General features: G+C 49.2%; 1 protein-coding gene across 2 annotated transcripts in view; it reads right to left on the reverse strand.

Annotated features, from left to right (window-relative positions):
- mts (protein phosphatase 2 catalytic subunit mts) overlaps positions 1-13117 on the reverse strand; it is a 59147-nt gene that overhangs the window by 31020 nt on the left and 15010 nt on the right. Inside the window, exon 5 of one of the 2 annotated variants that reach the window (XM_075687138.1) lies at positions 760-887. The exons of the other annotated variant lie outside the window; for it this stretch is intronic. Coding sequence (XP_075543253.1) covers positions 816-887 — 72 coding nt within the window. The 3' untranslated portion in view covers positions 760-815. Of the gene's footprint in view, positions 1-759; positions 888-13117 lie in introns of those variants that run through there. 2 annotated transcript variants of the gene reach the window in all.

The raw sequence follows: 13117 nt of genomic DNA on the forward strand, positions 1-13117 counted from the left end.
GATTTGGCGTCAACGGAAACTATCACACATGATTACATGGTCTGAAGCATATGAAGTTGATATCCACATGGGTAGAAAGGCCTGCAAAAGTGGCTGCAAAATGGTGATGCCTACAAACCCAACCATGCCCATACTTAGAGAATGTGAGGCACGAAGTGTGAGTTACACATTAGCGGCACGCGAAGGAACAAAAAGAAATGTGCAGGTTGGAAAGGAGGTAACGCTTAAATGCTGGATACTCCATATCGCTATGTTTGCTGCAGCAGCAGATGCTTGCATCACCTGATTCCTTTGCAATGCAAGTTGCTCATCTTCAATGGCGACTGTCAGTGCTAACAGGTAGTACACACTGTTCAATCTGCTTGCGCTGCTGATTGTCGCTTGTTACCAGACAACCATGTGTGACGAAGGCAAGCACTATGCCTGCAGTAGGACGGTTGAATGTGCCGTAAGCGACCCGTGTCCAGTGTAAGCGACCAGTGTAAGCTCACTGTTGTCATGTGAACCGTAGGCAATGTACAGTGTATAGTGCCAATGCGTTATGTTAGAGTTACGCTGAAATGGTTTGATTGCATAGTCTTATTTCAACGCTGTACCACTTGGTCATGGTTGCCGTGTTACATTTTTTCGGATGTGGCGGGCTGGTCAGTTGCATTGGGCAACAGCCTCTCAAGGTAAGCACCTGCTCCTTCAGTTCGCACAGTGACATAGACTCCCTGTTTACACGCACCGTGATTGATGCTCCCCGTTCCGTCCTTTCCTGCTGCAGCCGTGTGCAAATTTTGCTTGAGGCCTTCCTCAGCCATGATTTGGCGTCAACGGAGACTATCATAGGTGATTACACGGTCCGAAGTGTATGAGGTTGATATCCACATGGGTAGAAAGGCCTGCAAAAGTGCCCGCAAAATGGTGATTTCCACAAAATAGACTATGTCCATATTGAGAGCAGGTGGCGCACCAAGTGTGAGCAACACATTAGAGGTCACCGAAAGAACAAAAAGAAGCATGCAGGTTGGAAAGGAGGTAACGCCAAAATGCCGGGTAGTTCACGTCGCTGTGTTGGCTATGGCAGCAGATGCATGCATCACCCAATTGATTCGCAATGCAACTTACAGCGACTGTCGATGCAAACAGGTGGGACACTGTCCAATCTGCTTGCGCCGCTGGTTGTCACTCGTTACTAGACCGCCATGTGCGACAAAGGCAAGCACTGTGCCTGACTTCGGATAGCTGAATGTGCTGTAAGTGACCCGTAGTGCATGAATGCTCACTGTTGTCATGTGGATCTTAGCCAATGTACAGTGTATTGTCTGAACCTTATGCAGTGATTGAATGCCGAGTCTTATTTGATCATGGTCACTGTGTTGTTTCTTGGATGTGACGACCTGGTCAGCTGCATTGGGCAACAGTCTCACGAGGTAACCATCTGCTCCTGCAGTCCACACAGCGACATTGACTCCCAATTTACACACATAGTAATTGGTGCTCCCCGTTTGACCTTTCCTGCGGCAGCACTGGGCAAATTATGCTTGCAGGCCTTCATCGGCCGTGATCTGGCATGAACAGAGACCAGCATACAAGGTTACAGGATCCGAAGTGTATGAAATTGATATCCACATGGGTTGAAAGGCCTGCAAAAGTGGCTGCAAAATGGTCATGCCCACAAAACCGACCATGCCCATATTGAGAATGTGGGGCACCAAGTGCGAGTTACACATTAGCGGCACGCGAAAGAACAAAAAGAAAAGTGCAGGTTGGAAAAAGAAGTAACACTAAAATGCCGGGCAGTCCATGTAGCTCTGTTGGCTGCGGCAGCAGATGCCTGCATCACCTGACTGCTTCGCAAATGCAAGTTACGGCGACTGTTCATGCAAACAGGTGGGGCACTGTTCAATTTGCTTGCACTGCTGATTGTCGCTCGTCACCAGATTGCCATGTGCGATGACGTAAGTGAGCTTCTCAGCGCATCTCAAAAAGCAAATTTTATTTCTGCTCTTGTACAAGAAGGTGCACTGCTTTTCTTCTGCCAATAAAGTCGCACGTCCTGTTCACTCACTTGTGGCTTGTTTGTATCGGCGTCAGTAGAGGCTCCAGCTACGCGGGAGCCTAGGCAATGAGGCATGCCGTATAGGCTGCAGGGCACGAACGGCACATACCAGCGCACGCCACCAGCGAAAAGCGGCCCATATTGGATTTCGCTTAAAAAAAAAAAAAAAGAAAAAAACTGCACTGCCGCGTCACGGCTGAGCAACGCCATCTGGCGTCCGCCCCACTAAGTTCCATGCGCTGCCGCTGCTTATTTTCGTGCCACTGAGGAAGGTACAGTTTCCCTTCTCTAAAGTTGGTTCTTTATTCTATAGCGTGGTCGTGATCAGTCGAGATGCCAAACTATGCAAGGAAATTCCATACAGTACATAAATTCGGGAAGCGTAGAAGAAAGCGCGCGGTGCAGTGAAAAGATGCATCGGAACTACCAGTGACGTCTGACGACCTTGTCGGACTGGCAGACTTGCAGACGTCGCGGAACAGCAGTGCAATCGAGGAGTTGGGTGCAGCACAATGGGAAGAGGCGATCGTGATGGCTGTCACCGCAGCGGTCCCGAAAGCGGCTGACGACATTGGCGCTTGGCCTGTGCTATGGAAAACGTCGGTGACGCTTGCGATGTCGACGGCGGACCGTGACGGTGGACACCTCGGTAACAAATTGCGGGGCGGCGGTCGTCGCGGGTGCATGTGCTACGAAGATGTGCACTCAGCCGGACCACGCGAGGATCGACATGGCGTATCTCATGGCAGCGGAGCGAGATCAGATCGAGCAACAAGCACAGGAACAAACAGCGGAACTCTCCTCAATTTCAGCGACGGAGCACAAGGTGAAGTGCCTAACAAGTGAGCCCCGTCTGGAAAGTGCGTTGACAACGTACATCATCGTCCACGTAGACATGGTAAACTGTTTACTGAAAGTTGCTGGTTGCGAAGTGTGCCGCGGAGCGGTTTCTATCGAGCGGAACTTACGGGAGTACAGCATTGCCGTGAAGCTGAAATTTCTGTGCAGCAACTGCGGCGAAATTGACGCGAAATGGAGCTCGCAACGAGTTAGTGGCACTGCTAACTGCAATCGTTTCGAGATTAATGTTTTTGCGGCGCGTGCCATACTGAGCACGGGAAACGGGCAGACGGTGCTTAACAATATTTTTGTCGCTACTGGACTTTCGCACAGAGGCCTTCACAACAAGACCTATCAGCACCATCTGAAATAAAAACCAAATCCAGCTGCAACAAGTGCCTGCACTGAGAATATGGCTAAGTGTGCCACTTCAGAGAAGAACGTATACCGAAGCCTGAATTTTGAAAATGCAGGTAATATTGCAGTTTCTTTTGATGGCACTTGACATACTCGGGGACATTCATCTCACATTGGACTGGCCACAGTGATAGATTTTTTTTCAGGTTACGTTTTGGACTATGCTGGCCTTTCGAATTTCTGCCTTGGCTGTGAGCTTGGTCCTAAACCTGAAACCCCAGATTATGCTGACTGGAAGTCGCAGCATTTATGCCAAAAGAACACGTCTTCCAAGGCAGGCCAGATGAAGGTGGAGGCAGCACTAATTTTATTTCAGCACTCGCTTTCCCTTCATGGCCTGAGGTACGCAACCATCCTCTCCGATAGTGATAGGAGATCATACAGTGCCATTGATGAAGCAAAAGTCTATGGTTTCATACCAGTGGAAAAGGAAGACTGCACAAACCACGTGCAGAAACGCTTGGGAACGATGTTGCGGATTTTTGTGCAGAAGCAGAAAGGGGAAAATGTTGGGCGCACCAGTGGTAAGAGCCGCCTTACAGGAGACCTGATAAATAAGCTGACAAGCTATTATGGCTGGGCACTCAAATCGCTTTCGGCAAATGTGGATGAGATGCACACAGCAGTATGGGCTACATATTACCATGTAACCTGAACTGATGAGAAGCCCAACCATAGCTTTTGTCCCCACAGCCCTTATTTATGGTGCAAATATGATGCAGCCATTGCAAGGAATACAGTTAACGACTGAATTTTCGGACATGCCTGATATTTCGGACGTCTTCGCGGCACCGCCACGAGCCCCATAGAATCAATGTATAAAGACATCTGAAGTTTCGGACGCTCGAACCCCCCGCCGTCCAATTTTCCGGACTTTTTGACGCAACGGAAGGTCCTCTGGCTCCTTGCGCAGCGGCCTTGCGCAGGAAATCGACTTGCAGCCGAAGCATATCACCGCTTTGTACCACAACTAGCCAAATCTAGCCGTCACACACCGATTTGGTCTGGCCACGCTGGCTCTGTTCATCGCCGCAATAGGAGGGGGAGCAAAAGCCTAGGTGGCGCCAGCCGCCGCCCGTTACAAAGGGTATAGCCGCCATCCATCCATCCATCCAGCACTTCTGCTTCCGCCTCCGGCGGAGTTTCCGGAGCGGCACCATTTCATTTGTTTACGTAGGCCATGTTTTGGCTAGCGTGGTGTGTGGTTGTGCTGTTGTGTCAAGTGTGCTCTGCGACGCTAGGCCTAGGTGCTTCGACGCTCGTTTGCGAACTCCACTGTTCGCAACTTGAGAATTTCGCTTGCCTTCGATGGCCGCCATTCAGTCTTCGTCGTCCTCGCCGATGGCATCGAAGCGCGGAAAGCAGTACGGTCGGTTATTGATGGAGAAGAAAGCCGCCATTATTAAGCAAGTCGTGAGCGGCCCATCGCAGGCTGACGTGAGCAAAGAGTTCGGCATGGAGCAAGGAGTCAGGTTGTGGGGGATTCAGAAGACTCCGATGTTGAAGATGAGGAGCCAATGCCCGCGCCGCCTACAAGCGCCGAGTTGACGCGAGCACTGTTGACTCTTTCATCGGTGTACAGTGCTGACATGACCCTTGCTCAGATCGAGGTGAATATGATCGCATGCAACTGGAATGCCGTCCAAACAACAATCAACAAGTTCTTCAAGCCACTGCTGCCATAAAACCGGCTGACCGACGATGCACATGTACATAATAAACTGGCAGTTGGCTGCATACAGTTTTTGAATGCGTTTTTTTATAGCCCTTTCACCGATGCTTTGGCAGGGTTTCGGAAACCCGGTACTTCGCCCTTTAACTCTAGATCCGAGAAAAAAAAAAGAAAAAAAAGTGCGTTTTTTGTATGCATTCATTTTTTCGGATTGCCAGAATTTTCGGACGCTTTTACGTTCCCTAGAGGGTCCGAAAAATCGGTCGTTGACTGTAAGCCCCCCCCCCCCCCCCCAAAGAAAGCAGATACAATCTGCCAGATGCTGTAAGCAATGCACTGTGGCCAGTGCATGAGCGCCTCTCTGATAAGCTCTTGCAGAGGTGCCAGAGAGTGAAGACAAAAAATGCCAATGAATCACTGCATTTGATCATTTGGAGCCTGGCGCCAAAAGAAAAGAATGCATCACTGTTTGATCAGGCTGCCGTGGCAGAAGCTGTTATGCAGTTCAACCTTGGAAGCCACCAGTCTAGCTCGCACATACTCAGTGAGCTGCATGTGCAACAAACTTGCACAGACAGTCGGCGAGCAGCCGAGAAAGACAGCCACTGTGTGGTCAACACGGACAGAAAGCACGCATCATTGGCAGCATTCCAGGAAACCATCAAGACGAGACGCAGAATAAAGCCTGCATCCAACTATTTTCCGGGAGCGTTCCAATTCATTGTAGTGGTGAATTTCACGATTTTGTCACATAAAAAGTATTCTTAACATTGCTGAACGTTTTTTCACGTTTCTCTCAGATCATGATTTTTGCAAACCCAAAGATTTGAGATGTGCACTGTCTCTGCTAATTCTTCTATTTGCACGATTCCTTTTTTCCTGAATGCTAAACAGTCAGAGAGTGCAAGAAAACTATAATACAGTATGCTAGTGCAATGAAACCTTTACAAATCTTGCAAGAATCCGCCTTTTGCGATGCATTGTGGCGCGAGAAACAATTTGGCAGGCGCCGCTGCGGGCCGCGACAGCCGCCCCACGCGAGACCGAAACAACATGTACGTGCCGCCATATTTTGTCATCGTCAGCTAGCCATTGTGCTCACTGGTGAATGCTTTGTAACCAGAGCTTTCTTCAGCGTGACGTACGGCTGGAAGAAGAGCTTCGGCAACGTTTTACAAGCTCCTCCTTGGCCTTAAACCGCTGCACCTGTGCCGTAAAGTGAATAAGTAATAGAAGAGTTTGAGTACACACAAAAACACATGACTCGAATAGGGCATGAGGTGCAATTATTAGGGCGAATATCACGTTTCACCCCTGCATGTCTTGCTTTATGGTGCGCCATAGTGCTAAGCGTTCAGACATGCACAGGCAGTGGGGAGGCCAACAGAACGCCAAGTTCCATACGTTATTTACCCACATAAAGGGTGTGTACATCTACAAAAATGAGGAAAATGGTGAGAATGACCAAAATCGGCGATGGCTCCCATTTGTGGGGCAGCTGCCTTCCTCTTAAAACGCGCCACGGTACGAACATAAAGGTTGACAGTGTCCTTTTTTGAACAGGTGCATGTACACAAACAGCGTCGGTATTGTCACGTAGTTGTGACGGCAACGAACACAGTAGCAATACTGTGAATGACGACGCTAACTTTTATTGGACGAATCTGTGCCTACAAAAACAGGCTACACTTAAAGCACAATGATAGCGGCAAACACAGTCGGCGATAGGCGAAATCTGTTCAGCGGGTCTATCAAGTGCGTCAGCTTTTATACAAGAGTCATCGAAGGTTCCAGAGTAATCCCCGCACACTTAAAGGGGCACTAAAGGCAAATACTAAGTTGACGTGGACTGTTTACCACTTCAGAAACCTCGCAACACTTGTTTTGTGCCAATAAAATACTTAGTTTACGAGAAAATTGCATCTGAAGGGTCCGAATATCTTTTTCGAAATTCTAATCTTCCACCACCCAACCAGGAGAATGGTGACGTTGCATATTCCATCACCACCCTCTGCTGCCGTCGAGTGAAACGCCGCCAGACAGACGGTGGTAATGAGCCAAGACAGAGTGGTGGATTTGCCGCTGCCGCTGCTTTTTGGTCAAGTGGTGCAGATTGTTCGGGCATTCCGCGACATCACACAGAAGTTGAATTCTCCGCTACTTGCTGTTTGTGCAAGGTTCACGAGCCAGCAAAACCATCGCAGCACTATGCGATAACAAACTACTGAAACGCAAAAGCATAGGCAGCGTGGAGTCGAGCGAAAACAAAGCCTTTTGACTGCCCGCATCGTTGTCAAGGGTAATTTCAGTGAGTTCTTTTTTCTAAAGATGAAAATCGCTGGTGCCCGCGTGTCCTCCAGAAATTTCTGCGCCATTTGTGTCGCGCATACATGCAATCAAATAACACAAGGTTTGGCAACAACAGACAGCGGATAAAACGATCGATAACATTCGAGAAAGTTCCGATGCATGCGGGTGCGTCCTGCACTGAGCGATAACGTTTGTTTGACGGTGAAAAGCGGTCACCCGAAAAAGATAAACAAGTACACGTGTCAGTATGAAGACCAGATGTCTGGGCGACAGCGAAGGTGCCCCTGAAATGTGTCAGTTACACAATAAGGCGCGCCACAAGACTCTAGAAATGCCGTACGGGAAAATGAGCATTAGTACATACCGTACTACATCCCGATTCGCTAAACGAAAATAAAAGCCTTCTGCAAGTAATTATCACTTCACTTCACTTAGTGCCGACAAGAATGACGAAATGACAACTAGCAACGATGGCTAACTAGCATTATCAGCTACTTCCACAGTGCACGCTGTTTCCCACGTGAGCCCGGCAGGGCAAGTGAGCGTGGCTCCGACAGATAACTACGCCGACATCACGAGCATTCACTAAGCGTTTATAAAGCTGCAAGTGTGCACAGTGTGAAGTTGTGAAATGACGGCGTTCTAGCGACGGATGCATAGAGACAATTAAAAAAAAAAAAAACACTTCCCTTTTCACTCAACCAGGTAGCGCGAGCTCAGAGATCATTTATTTCACTAGCTCAAACAGATTTGCATCTTCGTCGAGATTGTTTGTATGAGTCAGTAATGACAAAAACAGAGAGGTAAACTGCATATGCCAATACACACCTGTCACAAAGTGCAGCCCTACACTAGGTTTCATGACGCTGACGATTGCGTTTTAACGGCGGAATTAAGAAAATCCGCATTGCCCTACAGGGATGGTCACGGGAGGTTCAGCCGTAAATGAGACACGACGTTGGCATCGTGCCAATTTTCGATGGCAATAATATTCGAAAGGCGTTCCGTGCGTGCGGCAGCAACAATGGTAAAGCTGACAAGCGAGTGAAAGAACTGTATTGAAGTTCCGGCAGGGATGCGAACTCCTCGCGAACTCGTCGCGCACCCGGCTAGTCCCACTTCGGGACTAGCAGGTGTAGCCCACCAGCCCGGCCACGGGCACGCCGGACAGCCAGGATTCGCTTGTCTAGAGCGGGACCACGCAGGCGCGAGTCCCACTCCTCCTTGCTGAACTTGGGGTAACTCGACCCGCGCTCCCGGAGCATGTGTGCTAGAGCGGAGGTCTGCCCGCTGGACGTCGCTGCTAGGCGTCGTCGCGATATACGTCAGGGTGAACAGTGTAGAATGACAAGATAAGGATATGTGCTGGTCTGTAAAAGTCTGAGAGAAACGGCTGGCGTCCTATTCCATTGACAAGTGCAGCGCCTGCCACGGCCGTACTCCACTCACTTGGAGGAGAGAGTCGAGTCCGGCTGTGCGCCTGCCAAATTGCTTCGGTCCTCAGCTGCTAGGGAGCTGCGCATGCGCAGTTCGGCGTCGCAAAAGCGGATTAACAACAAAGAATTGTGTTCCGAAGTTGCTAATTCAAATTTTGATAATTTTGGCTAATATGCAGATAGAAATATGAAACTTTATATGTGCACTCTTCAAACATTCAAAAACATGCCTAGTTAATTTTAAGTCTCTCAGTACAATATATTTTTCATAAAAGTCACATCCCAAATTTATAATACTAAAGATTGCATAACTTTTTTCCCATTAAACATACCGTATAGTGCAGAATATAGGTCGAGGTTTTTTCAAAAAAATATTACTAAAAGGTCACCCCTTGACTTATATACGGGCCCATAGTCGTCTGGCAACATGTAGGAGGGCAGACCTTTCGGTATCCACATCGTTATTGCCTCCTTAGTGACCGACGCGGCCCAACGTTAACGCGGCCTACGCAGTTGGACCAATGCCATCTTCCTTTTTTTTGTGCAGCAATCGTTCCTGGCGTTGCTAATTTCCAGACAACCCACAAAATGAGTACAAGTACTCGACGTCAGCTCATCGCGGTGTTCAAAAAGAGTCATCGAATATGCTGAAATGCACGGGAACATGTCTGCCCAGCGGCAATTTGGCGTGTCGGAAAAAAAGCGTCCGGTACTGGCGAACGCAGAAAGCCAAGCTGTCTGCCTGCAACACGCGGAAGACGTCCTTTCGCGGACGCCGCGCGGTGTACCTGGAGCTCGAAGACAAGGTGGCGGATTTCATCCATGAGCATCGTGCCAGATCTTTGCCAGTGACAGCGGAACTCATCCGCATCAAAGCTACTGACATCGCCCGAGAATCCGCACTGCCCAAGGAACAATTCAAGGGCTCCATTTACTGGGTTCGTCGCGTCATGCAACGCAAGAGATTCGCACTTCAACGGCGCACATCGATCTGCCAGAAGCTGCCAGAGGCATACGAGGACAAGCTGGTCGAATTCCAGCTCTATGCTATCCGTCTCCGGCAGCAGCATGGCTACGTGTTGGGACAGATCGGCAACACGGACGAAACGCCGGTGTGGTTCGACATGCCGTCGCCCACCACAGTGTGCGAATGCGGCGCAAAAGAAGTCAAGCTTCTTTCTACGGGGAACGAGCATTCACGCTTCACGGTGATGCTCGCATGTACTGCAGACGGCAGAAAGCTGCCCCCATACATAATCTTCAAGAGGAAGACGCTGTCGAAAGAGGCTTTCCCGCGGGATGTTGTCGTTCGCGTGAATGGAAAGGGCTATATGGACGAGGCTCTCATGCTGAATTGGATCAAGACCGTCTGGAATTGGCGACCCGGCGCACTCCTGCAGTGTCTGAGCATGCTCGTCTTGGATGCCTTTCGCGGGCACTTGACTGCAGGTGTGAAGCAGGCACTCTGCGACGGGAGGACGGAGCTCGGCGTCATTCCGGGAGGCATGACGTCAAGACTTCAGCCACTGAACGTCGTGCTGTCGTGCTTCAGCCACTGACATCAGCACTTCAGCCACTGGACGTCCTCTAAAGACCGTGTCCGTGAACAGTATTATCAGTGGATGGCCAATGACAACCGGACGACCCCAACTGGCTGGCTGTGCAGGCCGCCTCTCGCCACTGTGGCCACATGGGTGTCGCAGGCTTGGCGCTCGCTGTTCGACGATATGGTGGTGCGGGAATTCAAGAAGTGTTGCATTAGCAACTCCTTGGACGGCACCGAGGATGACATGTTGGAGGACGCAGCCAGTAAAAAGCAGTCGTTTTCGGATGAGAGTTTAGACAGCTCAAACGAATAAGCAGGTGAAGAGTCTGGCAGCACCACAAAATAAAACAAAGTTTTGTGCCTTATAACCTTTACGTTGACTTCTTTGCTTCAATGTAAGGGGGTCGACCTATATTCCGCATTATACGGTAGAAAAAAACTGATTACATATTTGCAATCAGCTCACTAAACTTAATATACCGTATTTACACGATTGTAAGTCGACTCGAATGTAAGTCGACCCCCCCATATCGCTTGACCAGAAAAAAAAAAAAATAAATAAAAAAAAAATAAGCGCATACCCGAGGGCGCATTCGATAGCGAAAATTTATTAGAAGCTGACATGGTCACTGGACTACTCGTCTTCAATAGTGCTGCCATCGTCATCGTTGCTGCGGTCCCACAGCACGTCGTGGTCCAGCGAAATTTCAAATTTGGCAAACGACCGCACCAGGACATCTTGCAGCACAGCAGCCCACGCGAAATGCACCCAACCACACGTAGCCATCAGGGAGGCTCTTTTGACAGGTCCGGTTGGCGTAATTTCACAGTCTTCTGCCGCCAGCCACTCGTACTTACGGCGGAGCAGAAGCTTAAAATTAAGGTGGAGGTCCGGGCTTATTCCATGATCACGTCGCACTTCACTGGCAGGGACCGATCACGCATTTCAGCGATGTACGCTGCAAGCTTAGCCTACAGCTCCGGAAAGCGTCCATACTTTGGCACGTGGGAAATTTCTCACTTGCCATCACACAGGTGAAAATTTCGCTTCGCTGCAGTCGCCACTGTCGCACCACCCGTTTAGAAACATCGAAATTGCGGCCCGCTGCGCAGTGATTTGTTTCTTCGGCGTAAAGGATGGCAGCCCTCTTGAACGCTGCTGTGAACGAGTGCCGAACAATTAGTGGGCCTGGAGCACTCATGACGACTGGGGAAGCATAGAAGTAGCACGTAGCCGGCAGTCAAGTGGAACGCGTCAAACCAATACCAATGCCTTTAAACAGAGAAAGAGAAACTCGCGAGCGGTGTCTGCTCTTCCATGAACTACCGATACTCCCCACAAGCACCGCCGTTCTGAGGGTGCCTCCGCAAATGAGAACAGCGGTGCTTCCATCAACTATCGACACTCCCCCATGAGTGTTGCATGCACTGTAAGACCCTCGAAAATGTTAAAAAACCCTTCCGAAAAGTGAACAAACACGCGGGATAGCGAAAAGATACGGGTAGGGCCATAGTGCAAACATAAAATTGTAACTAAGTTGTAGCTCCAGTTGGTATCGCTTTTTTTGGCGGGGCCATGTTTTGGTTTCGATTGTAAGTCGACCCCCCAACTTCAGACTTTCAAATTAAAAAAAACGGGGTCGACTTACAATCGTGTAAATACGGTAAGCTGAAAGTTTCAAATCTCCAGAGTTCATAACAATAAAGTTCTGCTCGTGCACCAGGTCCCTTCTTAATAAGAAGTTATTTTCAATCGAATGCCTGGAGGCAATTGTAATGCTTGATAAATTTGCTATTTTTAAACTGGAAAACAGCTTTGTGTGCCGCACAGGCATCGTCAGCATTGCAGCTGACCACAGCGCCACAGCTTATGAAGCGTACAAGTTAAGCACCGGGGCCGTTGGCATTGCAGCTGACTATAGCGCCACAGATCACGAAGCGGCAAGATTAGCTTTGTGCAACAGTGTACGTGTGAGAACAGCACGCTCCAGGCCTCTCCGATTGTTTAGTTGAGTGGTTTCGGTAATTTTACATGCAACGAAGTTTCACAAGCATTTCGGGTGCAGTCGCGACAATGGCAACTCGCGGACCTTATTGGACACTTGACTTGGCAACAAAAGTAAAAATTTTGAAAGTTGAAGGAAGCACCGCCAAGCAAGATATTGCACGGAAGTACGGCATCAAACCGAACACTCTTTCAAACTTCTTCAAGAACAAGCGCTCGATACTTGAAGCATTTGAAAATGATCAGTTCAAAATGTCTCGAAAGACAATGTGCACTGGCACCCACTTAGAGCTAGAGCAAGCGCTGCTCATTTGGATTAGGGAGGCACGATGTAACCATCTCCTGCTCAGCGGCAATATCGTTGCAGCAAAAGCCTTATCGCTCGATACGATGCCAAGAAATGAGAACTTCGCTTCTTGCGATGGATGGCCCACACGCTTTAAGCCAAGTCATGACCTGGTGTTAAAAGCACGAGTGGAGAAATGGCCTCTGTCAACCATGAAACATGTGCGACGTGGAGAGAAGACACCTTCAATGCAGACGACACGGCACTTTTTTACAGAATATTACCCTAAAGGACTGACCTTCAAGGACGATGACTTTGCCGGAGGGGAACACAGTAAAGAGAGAGTGTCTGTTCTGGTTGCGGCGAACATGACTGGCACTGAGCAATGTCACCTGCCAGTAATCGGTAAGGCCGCTAAGCCTAGATGTTTTAAAGGTATCAAAATGCTGCCCGTCGACTATGCACTCAACAGGAAGGCTTGTATGAAGGCGGACATATTTAAAGACTGGATGGATAATTAAACTGGATTGCAAGTTCGAGTCGTCGAACCGCAAGGCA

This window comes from Dermacentor variabilis, chromosome 1, assembly GCF_050947875.1.
Source record: "Dermacentor variabilis isolate Ectoservices chromosome 1, ASM5094787v1, whole genome shotgun sequence".
Classification (NCBI taxonomy): Eukaryota; Metazoa; Arthropoda; class Arachnida; order Ixodida; family Ixodidae; genus Dermacentor; species Dermacentor variabilis.